The sequence below is a fragment of the Physella acuta genome, unplaced genomic scaffold (assembly GCF_028476545.2).
Source record: "Physella acuta isolate Inbredline_101_S28 unplaced genomic scaffold, ASM2847654v3 ptg000588l, whole genome shotgun sequence".
Classification (NCBI taxonomy): Eukaryota; Metazoa; Mollusca; class Gastropoda; family Physidae; genus Physella; species Physella acuta.
The window spans coordinates 191,171-207,112 of record NW_026732107.1 but is presented as its reverse complement, the minus strand read 5'-3'; the positions used below and the strand labels follow the sequence as shown (position 1 = coordinate 207,112).

The 15,942-nt window shown below is 45.1% G+C and overlaps 1 protein-coding gene across 6 annotated transcripts in view; it reads right to left on the bottom strand.

Moving 5' to 3' along the window:
* Positions 1 to 15,942, bottom strand: part of LOC131947188 (uncharacterized) — a 125,982-nt gene that overhangs the window by 61,192 nt on the left and 48,848 nt on the right. For 5 of the 6 annotated variants that reach the window (XM_059308333.1, XM_059308332.1, XM_059308337.1 and 2 more), the window contains 4 exons: positions 10,349 to 13,619; positions 8,464 to 8,580; positions 8,252 to 8,286; positions 6,063 to 7,257 (listed from right to left, as the gene is read on the bottom strand). In XM_059308333.1, the coding sequence (XP_059164316.1) occupies positions 6,063 to 7,257; positions 8,252 to 8,286; positions 8,464 to 8,580; positions 10,349 to 13,619 (4,618 nt within the window). The remainder of the gene's footprint in view (positions 1 to 6,062; positions 7,258 to 8,251; positions 8,287 to 8,463; positions 8,581 to 10,348; positions 13,620 to 15,942) is intronic. The other variant, XM_059308338.1, reaches the window with a different exon arrangement.

Below are 15,942 nucleotides of genomic sequence, written 5' to 3'. Positions count from 1 at the left end.
CAGGACCAGACGCTAACAAAACTGAGAGTTGCTATACTACCTTCTTTGTGTCCCCAGGACCAGACCCTAACAAAACTGAGAGTTGCTATACTACCTTCTTTGTGTCCCCAGGACCAGACCCTAACAAAACTGAGAGTTGCTATACTACCTTCTTTGTGTCCCCAGGACCAGACCCTAACAAAACTGAGAGTTGCTATACTACCTTCTTTGTGTCCCCAGGACCAGACCCTAACAAAACTGAGAATTGCTATACTACCTTCTTTGTGTCCCCAGGACCAGACCCTAACAAAACTGAGAGTTGCTATACTACCTTCTTTGTGTCCCCAGGACGCTAACAAAACTGAGAGTTGCTATACTACCTTCTTTGTGTCCCCAGGACCAGACCCTAACAAAACTGAGAGTTGCTATACTACCTTCTTTGTGTCCCCAGGACCAGACCCTAACAAAACTGAGAGTTGCTATACTACCTTCTTTGTGTCCCCAGACGCTAACAAAACTGAGAGTTGCTATACTACCTTCTTTGTGTCCCCAGGACCAGACCCTAACAAAACTGAGAGTTGCTATACTACCTTCTTTGTGTCCCCAGACGCTAACAAAACTGAGAGTTGCTATACTACCTTCTTTGTGTCCCCAGGACCAGACCCTAACAAAACTGAGAGTTGCTATACTACCTTCTTTGTGTCCCCAGGACCAGACCCTAACAAAACTGAGAGTTGCTATACTACCTTCTTTGTGTCCCCAGGACCAGACCCTAACAAAACTGAGAGTTGCTATACTACCTTCTTTGTGTCCCCAGGACCAGACCCTAACAAAACTGAGAGTTGCTATTACTACCTTCTTTGTGTCCCCAGGACCAGACCCTAACAAAACTGAGAGTTGCTATACTACCTTCTTTGTGTCCCCAGGACCAGACCCTAACAAAACTGAGAGTTGCTATACTACCTTCTTTGTGTCCCCAGGACCAGACCCTAACAAAACTGAGAGTTGCTATACTACCTTCTTTGTGTCCCCAGGACCAGACCCTACAAAACTGAGAGTTGCTATACTACCTTCTTTGTGTCCCCAGGACCAGACCCTAACAAAACTGAGAGTTGCTATACTACCTTCTTTGTGTCTCCAGGACCAGACCCTAACAAAACTGAGAGTTGCTATACTACCTTCTTTGTGTCCCCAGGACCAGACGCTAACAAAACTGAGAGTTGCTATACTACCTTCTTTGTGTCCCCAGGACCAGACCCTAACAAAACTGAGAGTTGCTATACTACCTTCTTTGTGTCCCCAGGACCAGACCCTAACAAAACTGAGAGTTGCTATACTACCTTCTTTGTGTCCCCAGGACCAGACCCTAACAAAACTGAGAGTTGCTATACTACCTTCTTTGTGTCCCCAGGACCAGACCCTAACAAAACTGAGAGTTGCTATACTACCTTCTTTGTGTCCCCAGGACCAGACCCTAACAAAACTGAGAGTTGCTATACTACCTTCTTTGTGTCCCCAGGACCAGACGCTAACAAAACTGAGAGTTGCTATACTACCTTCTTTGTGTCCCCAGGACCAGACGCTAACAAAACTGAGAGTTGCTATACTACCTTCTTTGTGTCCCCAGGACCAGACCCTAACAAAACTGAGAGTTGCTATACTACCTTCTTTGTGTCCCCAGGACCAGACCCTAACAAAACTGAGAGTTGCTATACTACCTTCTTTGTGTCCCCAGGACCAGACGCTAACAAAACTGAGAGTTGCTATACTACCTTCTTTGTGTCCCCAGGACAAGACGCTAACAAAACTGAGAGTTGCTATACTACCTTCTTTGTGTCCCCAGGACCAGACCCTAACAAAACTGAGAGTTGCTATACTACCTTCTTTGTGTCCCCAGGACCAGACCCTAACAAAACTGAGAGTTGCTATACTACCTTCTTTGTGTCCCCAGGACCAGACCCTAACAAAACTGAGAGTTGCTATACTACCTTCTTTGTGTCCCCAGGACCAGACCCTAACAAAACTGAGAGTTGCTATACTACCTTCTTTGTGTCCCCAGGACCAGACCCTAACAAAACTGAGAGTTGCTATACTACCTTCTTTGTGTCCCCAGGACCAGACGCTAACAAAACGTATCTTAACGAGCGCCGTTTGTAACGAGGTTGGGCCGGGCCCATGGAGAAAATGTCACGGGTCAGAGGTCACCCTAAGCCGATTAGACCCCGAACAGTTTTTAGTTGTAGAAACTGCTTACTAAATGCCAGGGCTGGGCACTCCAGTCCTGTAGGAGCATGGAGCGTATCAAAGGTGAGGTGTTCCACTAAGATCATTTAACACTCGAGTGTTAGTGGCACGTATGGTGGCGTCATGAGATTTGGGCTGTTGGACATCTACCTGACTCCACTAAGATCATTTAACACTCGTGTGTTAGTGGCACGTACGGTAGAGTCATGAGATTGGGGATGTGGGACATCTACCTGGCTCCACTAAGATCATTTAACACTCGAGTGTTAGTGGCACGTATGGTGGCGTCATGAGATTTGGGCTGTTGGACATCTACCTGACTCCACTAAGATCATTTAACACTCGTGTGTTAGTGGCACGTACGGTAGAGTCATGAGATTGGGGATGTGGGACATCTACCTGACTCCACTAAGATCATTTAACACTCGAGTGTTAGTGGCACGTACGGTAGAGTCATGAGATTGGGGATGTGGGACATCTACCTGACTCCACTAAGATCATTTAACACTCGAGTGTTAGTGGCACGTATGGTGGCGTCATGAGATTGGGGATGTGGGACATCTACCTGACTCCACTAAGATCATTTAACACTCGAGTGTTAGTGGCACGTACGGTAGAGTCATGAGATTGGGGATGTGGGACATCTACCTGACTCCACTAAGATCATTTAACACTCGAGTGTTAGTGGCACGTATGGTGGCGTCATGAGATTGGGGCTGTTGGACATCTACCTGACTCCACTAAAAGTTACGGCCAATATAAAATATCTGCAATTTTCTCAGACAGAACTTCATAACAACACTCAAATAAAACTACGGTCACGTTGTGGAGCATTCAGATTTTTCATAAAATAAAACTTTCCTCAAAAACTGGACTATGCGCATTGCTTAGTTTACTGAATAGATAGAGTATTACTTAATGTTATTTTTTAAACCGTTTCAATAACTAGGGGACAATGAATGCGGCCTGGTGAACAGTTGGCCAAGTTCTACTTTACATGCATAACATATTGTGGTAATGGTGGAAGCACAGCTAGTACACACACAAACATACGCACGGAAACACGAATCCCATATTGATTTAAGGCTTACTGACACACAAGAGCTGCGATAGTTAACAATAAAATACATCAACCTTGCGCCAAGTTTAACACATTAAAAACTGTAACTGCAACAACTTTCTTGTCATTAAAGATACAGAGATAAATATTAAATAAGGGTAGTTTTGTTCAGGTAAATTTAGCTTCGTGATGAAATGCCACTTGTTATACTATATAACATTTAACTCGGATATATAAGTTTAAATAATAAAATAAATGTATGTCACTAGCAACGCGGCCTAATACAGGTGTGGAGGTATTGTTGGGTACTACGTTAGGGTTAGGTTTACGTGAGGGTAGGTCTACACTATAAAGTACCAGCATAAGACCACATGTAAACTAGACACCCTACCATTATATCACAACACTCTATATCTCTAATGTAACTCATTGGAAGGACCTTGGCATTGCTATGTGCTCACAATGTACCACCCCCAGCAGTTGCCATCAGCTGTCAATAAACACAGACCGCATACATTATAACACAACACGGTGCGATCATCCTCGGCTACAAGACCATCTATAAACGGTTAAACCAGTAGACCAGTATCATACTCACTGCAGTATGGAGCTAAACCACATTGGTAGACTGGTATGGAGCAAAGAGGTCCTGTGGTCTTTCACATCACAATTCACAACCCCACCCAAAACTGTCTTCAACGTAATTTACTTTCAGTTTTTTTATAACGGCTCATTATGGGATTACAGTTGGGATAGGGGGGGGGGGGATAAGATCTCTAATCTAAGATAACTAAAGGCAAAAAGTGACCCTTAACATAAATGACTGGGCGCGCAAGCCCTGACTACAACACAAATATAGATCTAGTTTTACCGAACCAATTATCTACATGGAACATTTTAACGGCGTCAAGCCAAAAAAAAAAGAACGCTTGTTAAAAAACAAAAAATATAAATTTAAAAAAAGCTAGTTTAAAACTGAGCACCTACCTCCCATGTTTGACTTGGCTCAATGAGAACTAAAGCCACATAACCAGGAGTGAAATACAGTTGTTAACAAAGTTTTTGAAATAAAAACCTCCCCAATATGAAGGAGTAGATCCTAACACAGTCAGGAAGTGCTCGCGTTTCTGACTAGCGGCCCCACTGCCTAGAGCGTCTCGCTTTTTAAACAGCTGTTCTTTAAACAACACGCTAACAATATTGGGTCAGAGTTGAAAGGTTGCGTCCAGAACGAGACAGCTCTCACGGTAAACGAAGTACGGGTAAATTCTCTTTAGTAATTTTCTCAATGAAACTTTTTTCCCCGTAAATCTAGGCCTAGGTCTAGCCAGCCCGTATAAACAGGGGGAAGCAGAATTTAAACTTTATACAGCGGACTTGTGAAAGTAAGTCGACACTTGGCTGAATGGGCGCCCCATTACCTCAAACAATCAATAACCGACAGTTAGACTATTTTAAAACTAAAATAACAAGTATGTTATATGTCTTTGCGTGATGGCAATAAGTCTTGAAGTATGCCTAAGCCCTGACCATAATCGTCCAACATAGCAGTACCAGGTGAAAATATGTGTATCCTATTTATAAATATATAAATAAAAATATTAATCTAATAAAATACTTAAATTATATTAAAATGAGATATTCTTGAATTGTCATCCAAGATTTACCAATGCTCCAAATTTCAGCTCAATCGGACAATGGGGAGTGGTTTACATTAATTAAATATTCCAAGATTTGCGGAGCCATAAACATACTTAGAGAACGTAATAAAAGCCATTAAAATGAAAGTATAGGTTTGTCTGTCTGTCTGTCTTGTATGCATCACTACACCTTTCATCCGATTGCCATGTGGTAAATTAATGAGGATACTCCTGGGATGGTTTCTGCAGGACCCACGGGCTTTCCGTTGAGCACTGTGGCGCCTACAATCCTTTTAAAGACACTACTGACACGATAGGTCATTACAACCAATGACTAAACCGAACTGGAAGTCGTACCCGGCGCTCTGCAGTAATGTAACTGGTGGCTCACGGGTGCGCCCAGTAACGTCAACGATGCAGTCAAGGAGGGGCGTTCTACCTCACCCTTGCGAAGGTTGATTAACGTACACTGATGGTCTGTGGGTTTTTTTCTGATGCAGTAAGCATCTTTGCAATTTATAGCTATATATGTGTAAAAGAAAATTACGTAACTCTTCTAAAAGTACATCATTTTTAACAATTGATTGTTATCACAAAGTGTGTCTTGAATTTCTTTTGAGATCACAGCAATGCCCTGGGGTGCGCCAGTATAAACCAAATGGCACAAAACTTCTATGGACTTGTTTAAGTAAAAAGAAAAATAAAGTACCACTTTCACTCCTCGGATCTAACAGATGTAACACCAACCAGCCGAAACATAAACAGTAGATAAACAAGCTGGTGGGGACCGTTGGCGTCCCGTTACAACAATCAGTAACTTTAATCTTCCATCGACAGGTTTAGTTAACTGATGACTTTTTAATGTTAAATTATTCTATGCCTGGGTGCTGAACTAGGACAAAAAAATGTATAGCTAGGCTGAAAGGTTGGTTGTAACTGCTAAGTAGGCAGTACACTAGGCATAAAACTACATACGGTATTAGGACTGATGGTCACGTGAACTAAAGATGGAAGACCTGCTGGTCACGTGGTGAATTAGATGGGAGACCTGCTGGTCACGTGAATTAAAGATGGGGGGCCTGCTGGTGACGTGACAAATTTAAAGCTGAGAAAGCTGCCTAGCTACCGGATGTACTCACCTTTACTGTCGGCGACACTCTCCATGCTGACACAGCCACTGAGGTCGGTGCGGCTGGTCCTCACTGAGCTGACCGTAGTGGACAGCTCCTGCCTCAACAAGACAATGTGCCCGTCCGACATCCTCTTCTTCAGCCCGTCCTGCAGCATGGCCGAGCTCCCCCCGGGGGAGTTGTCCCTGGACACCCGGTTCTTGACCTTACCGTGCCCGGGGGACACGTCCCTCTTGGGCATCGCCTTGACGGCAGACGCCGCTGTGGGCACGTTCAGTTTGCTCTTGATCTTACTCAGGTCAATTTTAGGGGGCGGCGGGGGGAGCGGCTTGATCCTTTTGACAAACTCCCTTTTCTTGGGCGGCTGCTGGTCGTTCTTGACCACACCCACCACGGCGTTGTTGTCAGTTGGAAGCTGTGGGGGTGGGGTGCTGAGGTAGGCAGCCAAAGAACTTTTGATGTCAGATTTTGGCTTCGGTTTGGTCGTGTCCTTGCTCTGTTCAATCTGCGACATGATGTTGTCCCATTTGGACTTCGGCTTTTCCCGTTTGATGATCGGTTTGGGTTTTTCCGGTTTTTCGGGTTTATCCACTTTTTCCCGGTCAACACTATCCACAGACGACGCCCGGCTTATTTCCGCTTTCGTCTTGTTCTCGTTCCCACGTTTCTGCATTAAATTTTTGGCGTTTTTGTTGAAGACTTTCTTGGGTTCTCTTTCCTCCCTGGGTTTGACTGGCGTCGGCGCCTTGATGTAGTCCGCCAACTTGGACGTAACGTTGATGTTTGGCATTTTGTGATCGACATTTTCTGATCGTTTTTTCGTGATCGTGATCGGCTTCTTCTGACGGCCTGTCCTCTGCTGGGCCGCGTCGTCTTTCTTAGAACTTTTCCCATCGTCCTCCTCTCTAGGACTAGAGCCCCTGTTGGGGGCGGGGCTAGAACCAGCTGCCGAGTCACCACACACGTCGTGGGTGTCGTCAGCACCAGACGAGTGGGCGTGGTCGTCCATGTCAGTGGGAGGGGGCAGCTCGGGGGTGAGGCTGCCCGTCCCGTCATGTCCGTACAGCTGGTCGGCCTCTATCCGGTCATCTTCTGTGTTGGTCTGCAGGTCACTGTTGTAGTCCTCGTCCTCGGTGTTCTTGGCGGTGCCCAGTGAGTGACCGGAGCAGGTCGGGGTGGTCTCTGTCAGGCTGGGGGTTGAGAGCTGGGGACCAATGGAGACACAGATATTATACACACACCATAGAACAAGGTCTCAATAAGATATGTTTCTTGTTTAAACGTGTACACAGGACAGCCACACATGGTCGGGAGATAGAGCACATGGCTACTAACCATTAAGTCTCAACCCAGTACTCAAGTCTGTGTGGTACGTAACCGAGTCCACCTAACTATAATGGGTATAATTTTTATTTTAGACATTTTTTTTCTCCAGAGGGGGGAGGGGGCACTTGAAACTTTCAGGGGAAGCGCACTTAAATTTTGGTGGGAGGGGGCGGACACTGGTTCAAGTACATATTTTCTACATAAAATATGCTTTTCTATTTCGTTCGAAGGGCGGACATGCTTCGGGTTCTTTCAAAGAGGCTCCTGAACTAAACTCTGAATGGGTATCTGACCTTAAATTTGCCGTGCATACAGAAACAGGTAAACTCTACTCTATCTGCCCCAGTGATCGTCAGTTTCGAATAGGGTAACACAAAATATCAATGTCAGAACTTTCAGCTTATCGATGCGCCGGCCTACAGAAGTATAAACTGCTACATTTTGTTAAGTACATTCCGGGTGAACGTTTTTAATTTTCCGAATGAGAAAACAACAATTATCCTGACCAACTCCACATGTTGCAGTATGGTAAACAGATTTGTATCACACATCTTTTTTTTTATACTTGAACATTAAGTTCTAAGCATCATTGAACTAATTTTTAATAGATCGATACACAAATGTCTGAGTTGTGCTTGAAACCCCTGTACAGACAGATACGTAACTTATGAGAGGTGTGTACATCTCTGACAGGCCCACCCCGGGGGAAGATGAAACTAGAGCAAGATTTAGTTCAAAGAACAGGTAGCTGAAACTAAGCCTATGACTATTAGAGAAGACTTCGTTATTTTGTTTCGGACCCAACAGGAAAGCATCAAAGTTATAACAATTTCTTTACCATGTTAATAAGAAAAACAATATTTACGACATACCTTGTCGTCCATGTCGATGTCCATTTGTTGCAAACCTGCAAACAATTAAAGTGAAACCTTGACAACTGTTTAATGAACTGTATCCGTGTGTGTATGTGTGTCGTGTGTATAAAAGTGTGGGATTACATATTTAATTAATTTTAGTCTCTTTCGATAATGCCATAACAGGGTATCCAATGTAAATCAAGCATGGATGAGCAGAGACAACTCACCCCTCTCTGTGGGAGCGTGTGATGTTGGGTGGGTTACTCCCCTTCGATCAACCCAGTCCGTGTTGGGGGAGTTGGTTGTCAGAGTCCCAAGCTCCGAGTCCGTGTCGGGCACATAGCCTGCAGAGGGTGGGGTAACAAATCGGGTTAGAACCTTCTAGAACAACACCACGTGTACATGGTACAGTTGTTGAGAGGTGTGTGGATGGTTTAGTGATAGACATCAGAGTAAGGTTAGACATGCTTTGGTTGTTACATTACATCAAAATGTTTATGAAATGACTGAAGTTCATTTGTATACTTAAGATTTGGATGTAGGCGGTGTGGGAAGATGCATGAATAAGAATGCAAGTTATTGTTGATATAATGCTATGGCTGAGTTAGTGTTGAAAGTTATAAATGTGACCTTACCACTGTAGGTGAAACAGAAGCAGTTAGACAGGTGGGTGTTACTGTTTAGAGAAAGTAAAGACCTGGGTGAAACAGTTCAGTGAAAGTAAGTTTTTATGTTGTGTGTTTTAAAACATTGTGGCTGTTGACTGATGACGTACTCAACAGATAGCTAAATGTTAAACATTGTGACAAGTTTGGGTGGCGTGGTGTGGTAAGAGACAAAATAGACCTGAATGTTAAAAGTTTGTTTGGTGTGGTATAAGACAAGACAGGCCTAAATGTTAAACAGTTTGACAAGACAAGCTTAAATGTTAAACAGTTTGACAAGACAGGCCTAAATTTTAAACAGTTTGACAAGTTTGTGTGGTGTGGTGTGGTATAAGACAAGACAGGCCTAAATGTTAAACAGTTTGAGTGGTGTGCGGTGTGGTATAAGACAAGAGATGGCTAAATGTTAAACATTTTGACAAGACAAGCCTAAATGTTAAACAGTTTGAGTGGTGTGCGGTGTGGCATAAGAAAGAGATGGCTAAATGTTAAACATTTTGACAAGACGAGCATAAATGTTAACAGTTTGACAACAAAAACCATGAACACATCAATACATTAATCAATACATTCATTACACAACACCAATAACACGAAAAAAAAAATTCTCTCAAATATTACATAATCTGCTTTTGTTTAGTTATTAGTTGTAGAAAATATATTCATAATTTACTATTCTTTGCATCTTGCTATTTAAAACTCAAGTAAATGTAATTGTATGTCACCCGACTATGCGGTAGACAAAACGGTACGAATTGTTTAAGTAAACTTTGGCTGCTACCTCCCTCCCGCATCCTTTGGGTCAAGGCTGACAGCAAGTGGCTGTCCTAACGTGTCAGCTGTCCGTCAGCTTAAGCCATAGAGTTACTGACGGTTCAGTTAACGTCAACTTTTTACTGACGGGTTTTAGCTTAAGTCATTTAATTTGTCAGTTAATTAACATGCGCCATTGGGTCTTCGACTTGTATGAAGTCTTCTGTCAGTAGTAAAACCACGCCATGCTTGACTCTAAAACATTCACTATGACTAGATCTTGTCTTACACTCATGCTGTTAAAAAGGTTTTCATTTCATTTTAAAATTAAAACAAAACATTCGCATTTCTGAAAAAAAATTCTTTAAAAACCTTTTCTATATCAAAACATGCCTAGTAAAATGTGCACCCGTTGATGCCAAAAATTTGTAAATATAAAAAAATAAAATAAAAAATAGAACAGAAAAAAAAACAATATAAAAATAAAAACTGACTCCAATGCATGTGCGAACTTAAAAGTTGGGGAGGGGCGGGACTCGCAAGCTGCCGTCTCTAAAACACGTCATGCAAAACTAAAAAAATCAAATCTAGACTTCTCATTTCCCTGCTGAACATTGAACATAGAACGTCCACTACAACTGGTGGTTTGACATTGAACACATAACGGCCGGCTGCTGACAATACGTATATCTACCTGTATCGGCGCTGGTGCTTGAGATTAGCGAGATGGGTCTCTCCCTCCGGCCAAGCGACCTGCCGTCCGCACCACCCATACGCCCGCCCGGGGACAGAGCGGTCATCTCGGTGTCCAAGCCTGTGTCCGCCATCATCAGCAGATCCTCGCGACTTCCGTCCCTGTTGTCCGAGTCCATGTCGACACTGACGTCATCCGACATCAAAGTTTTGTCGTGCATGCCGCTGACGTCCTCCATGGATACCACCGAAGCGGGTGAGTTGGAGTTGTCGTCTCCAAACGAGTCCATCCGGCTCAGGTCGTCATAGCTGGCTACCTGTGACGTGGGGCAGATGTCCTCAGACAGGAAGTCCTTGTCCTCTATGGAACCAGGCGTGTCCGCGGCGCACTCGGCTGCCAGGGTTTCCTGGGACGAGTCGGAGCTGATGGCCCTGGTGGTCGTGTGAGACGAGGCGTCGTCCTCGCGCGAGCACTCGTCTGAGGAATTCCCACACACCGTGGACGATGAAGATTTGTTGGGGCAGAACTCGAAACTTTTATCGGAAATTCCCGAATCTGTCATTATTGTCTTGGCGTCTTTCCCGAAAATGGGAAAATCTTCCAGACTGTCAATGTTCTCAAATTCGTTATCGGGCGCTTCAAAGAGATCCGAGTCGTCTATAACGCTGGAGGCGCCTTCTGGCTCGATGGGGCCGTCACTGTGTTCTGAGATGTCGCGTAACACATCGCTCAGCGACTCGGAGGTCCCTGTGCTGGCTGATGTCGTCATGGTGTTGTCCTGCTGGCTCAGCGGGATCTTGCCGTCAAACTCCTGCCCGTAGTCCCACTCCAAGGCTTGCGACACTTCCGGTGAGGCTCCAGTCGAGCTGTCGTCTAGGTTTTCGCCCTTGACCTCACCTGATGAATCTGTCTTGGGCTCCGTGCCACTGGACGAGGAATCACCTCCGTCATTAGCCGAGCTGCCCGTCGAGATCTTCCGATATTTCTTCGAGGGCGAGGACGTGGTCGAGTTCGACTTGGATATAGAATAGCTCTGAGACGCCGTGGCGCTCCTATCAACCTTGGAGTGGTCTCTCTTGTTGTCCGTCTCTTGACTACATACGGTGTAACTTTGGGACTGACTTAAGCCAACGCCACTCTGCGCTTGTGTAACAATGCAACTCTCAGCCTTTCGGCTGTCTAGGGGTCGGGTAAGGTGCAAGCCACCACTACAGCCATCACCGTTATTAGCAATGCGATACCCACCTTCTGAAATCCGGTCGTCGTCACCTGTATCGCTATCCGCCGGGAACCCACCCAGGCTACCATCGTCCACACGGGGCAGCATCTCTGGGGGCAAGTCACTCTCTGATATGGACCGAGTCGCTGATAGCCTCGTCGCGTCGTCGTCCGACTCGGAACCTGAAAAACTCATACTTATCACTCGCCTCTCATTCGCCACACCTATCGTGTAACTGTCAGATCTGATCGCCCCTGGGACTCGACTAGAATACACAGCTGAGGTCACAGTGGGTAACTCTTCACTAGGAAGATAAGAGCTGTGCTCCGCTAACGTCACTGACTGAGACGACGCTCGCTGACAGTGGACACCGTCGTCTGAAGATTCTCCTGAAATGTCTCGAATGAAATGCGGGTCCACATACAGAGGGTTCACGGTGCTAGGGGGGTTGGCCGCCCGGTACGTTTCTACATCGCTGTCGTCACTGTCGTCTGCATCTTGCGACTGGGTGATTTCTTCCGGGTCAAAGGTAAAGTTCAAGTACTGCCGGCTGTCAGCTCGCAGCTGCTTCTTGATGCCTCTGCTGAGCGTGTCCCTGACAAACCCGTCTTCCTCGGAGTCTTCTGACGACCTGGCACTTCCGGTCTTGTATCTCTCACTGTCAACGTCAGAGTCTGTCAACACAGGGGCGTTCTGGGATTTCTTCAGCGACTCTTGGATTTGTTGCTCATACGGCTGGCCCGAATACGTAATGGTGCGAGCATACAGTGAGGGAGGCTCGCTGTATTTGGCGTAAGACCGTGAGAACGTCGGCAGCTTGGACTGTGAGACGGGAGGGGCGGGCAGACTTGACCTGGCTCTGGGCAGGCCTGACTTGGCCCTTTTCTGTGGAATATCCTCTAGGTCCGGCGGCTCAAGTGGCTCGGGGGACAAGTCAGCACCGCGGTAAACACTGGCTAGCTTGGACTTGCTGGGCAGCTTGGACGCTCTGTGTTGCCGCGTCACCACGTCGTCATCGACCTCCTGCGGGCTGATGATGGGGCTCAGCTTGGTGCAGTCGATCGCTTCCAGCTCCCCTTCCTCGTAGCATTTAAACGCCTTGCTAGTCCTCTCGTGCAAGCTCTCGGAGCTGCTGTAACAGCCCTCCGAGTCGGACGCTAACCTCCCTAGTGCACTGGCCGTCTCAAGACACACTTTTTCTTTCGGAGCAAATATCCCATAATTTGGGGCGCAGGTGAAGTATCGATGTCCGTTAACCTCGCCATCGTGGTTACCATCAGGATCGAAGAGCTCAATACCACAGAAAATCCCAGGCGCTAAGTGTGTGGTGCCGAGGTATCGTAGTATCCCCGGCTTGATACCGCCGATCTTAACCCGAGCCCCGACACGGAGGCCGACACCAAAGGACAAGTTTTCTTCTTTTTCTTTCTTCGGCAGCTGGACTGGCCGGTGCTGCTCTCTATCGCTGTATGGGGCAGTCACTGGCCGGTGCTGCTCTCTATCGCTGTATGGGGCAGTCACTGGTCGGTGCTGCTCTCTATCGCTGTATGGGGCAGTCACTGGTCGGTGCTGCTCTCTATCGCTATATGGGGCAGTCACTGGTCGGTGCTGCTCTCTATCACTGTATGGGGCAGTCACTGGCCGGTGCTGCTCTCTATCGCTGTATGGGGCAGTCACTGGTCGGTGCTGCTCTCTATCGCTGTATGGGGCAGTCACTGGCCGGTGCTGCTCTCTATCGCTGTATGGGGCAGTCACTGGTCGGTGCTGCTCTCTATCACTGTATGGGGCAGTCACTGTCCGGTGCTGCTCTCTATCACTGTATGGGGCAGTCACTGACCGGTGCTGCTCTCTATCGCTGTATGGAGCGGCACGACCAGTCACTGGAGGTAGTTGAACGATAGGTGAGCTTGTCAATGACGTCACGGAGCTTAGGTTGGATAGAAGAGCTGGGGTGCTGGAGCTGGGAGGAGCTTGAGGTGAAGGCGGCGATATACCAGAAGACTTCTTAAAGGAGGGGAGGAAAGACCTCCTTTTCTTGCCCTCCTGTGAAGCCTGGAAAAAAACGGAGAACAAATTAATTCGACTATAAACCTTGATATAAAACTATGGGAAATCGAGAAATGAAAAAGAAAAGCTTCACAAAGTAATAAAAATAGCAACCAACTGAAGTTTCGACCCAAAAATGTGCATTTGTTTGATACAGTGTCATACAATACAAATAATCAAACCACTAAAAGATATGAATAATGTGAGACATTTAAAGGCTTTGTAACAAAGTGACATTGGTAAATAAAAGTTTGTTTTCTTACTTATTTTTTTTTTTAAATTTGAATCTTAAAAAAAAAAAGCATTATATCAAATTTGTAGATCTGTATCAACTTTTCAGCGATTTCCGATAACCGGTTGTGGAACTTTTTCTACTTTGCATTTTTCAAAAGCCTATAACTTGAGTACTATTTCAGATAGATAATGAAATTTCACACGTAAGTAAAAGATCTAATTCTCTGCCTTCTGTCAAATTTTGAGTAATTTCCATTGACCGGAAGTAGTAATTTACGTTATTTCCAATTTCTCAAAAACGCATGTGAATTTATAAAGTACTAATAATATTCCGCAATACTATACACATTTTGTTTGGCGTTCACTTCGTGCGCAATTCTTTTTTCTACGCAATTATTATAATTTTAAACGTTTGAGTAATTAAAAATGGATTTAAAATATTGTCTTTATCCCGAGTTGCCATCCCCCATAGTGTTATATAAGAATATTCAAGAAAGTTTAGGGGAGATCACTCCCTGTTTGTTTGTTTGTTTGTTTGTTTGTTTAAACATAGTCATTCATTGCGCAATGTAAAGGAAAATTGAGAGACTGTTATAAGAAAACAGAAAACTGAATTGAAGACGATCATTTTTACCTACAACTCTACATATGTAAAACAAAATTGTAATCTATAGAACCGCCATCAGGTGTGATTAAACGGATGTCCACACAAGATTACTAGCTGACAGGTAATACAGGTGGGCAACACATGGGACTGTCACGACAAAGGTATAGGAGGAAAATACATTCGTTTCGATCAACTTGATGTCATCACAGTATATATCACAGATTGTACAGAACGTAGACATAAAACTAACTCCCCAAAACTTTTTTTTATTGACGCTCAACTATGGTTCAATTGTTGAATTGAAAATATAATGATGACTATAATATCAATATGTACACATTTAATCGTGTTGTATATCCAAGTATTACACCTCAAGGCTTCAAACTACGATACATTTGTTTAATTAATCACACCATAGCCGTACACAAATACCAGAACAAACGCACCTCGATACAACTAAATAGTAGGCTAAACACGTTACACACTTTCATAGTCCAGACCCACATTGATGTCCTTCATTTAAAAGGTGAAATTAACTGAAGCTTGAGGTAACACAATTAACCTCTACCTGACACTAACCCTGAACACGACCCTTTCACCAGTTAATCCACCTAGATCCATATCCAGCCACTGTTCTCAGCCGTCGCAATTGGGCTGTAACTTCTAGACCAACCCCATTAGTCACGGCCAACAATTAGTGGCCCACTCGACATGCTATCTAAATCAGCATGTATCATTAGACCTAGAGGCCAAACGGTATGGGTGGCCCGGGACAGGCCGTGTGTCGGTTCTAGCGTCGCCAGACACCAGGACAGATAACATACCTGCGGTGCCCAGGTAAAGGAAAAGTTCGTACACGAAACGTCACATTCAAGTGGATCAATACACTTCTAAAGATAACTCGCCCAAAAACATTTCCGTGTGATCCCCCTCACTTGTGTGACGTCACAACAAACATTAGACTGTTGCTCGGACCATCAGCTACTATTTCCATTGTCACAAAATTCAAATGAACATGATACGGAATTTTTAACGTCCACAACATGGAAAAAACTGTTCTTTATCCCATACATGTATAATTTGACAGACCCACCATTCCATCATTATACTGACTCACACACACCATCACATCACTGACTGACGCACATATTCCATCACACAACTGACCCACACACTCCATCACATGACTGACCCACACACGCCACCACACGACTGACCCACACACTCCATCACACGACTGACCCACACACTCCATCACACGACTGACCCACACACTCCATCACACGACTGACCCACACACTCCATCACATGACTGACCCACACACTCCATCACATGACTGACCCACACTCCATCACATGACTGACCCACACTCCATCACATGACTGACCCACACTCCATCACATGACTGACCCACACACTCCATCACACAACTGACCCACACACTCCATCACATGACTGACCCACACACTCCATCACACAACTGACCC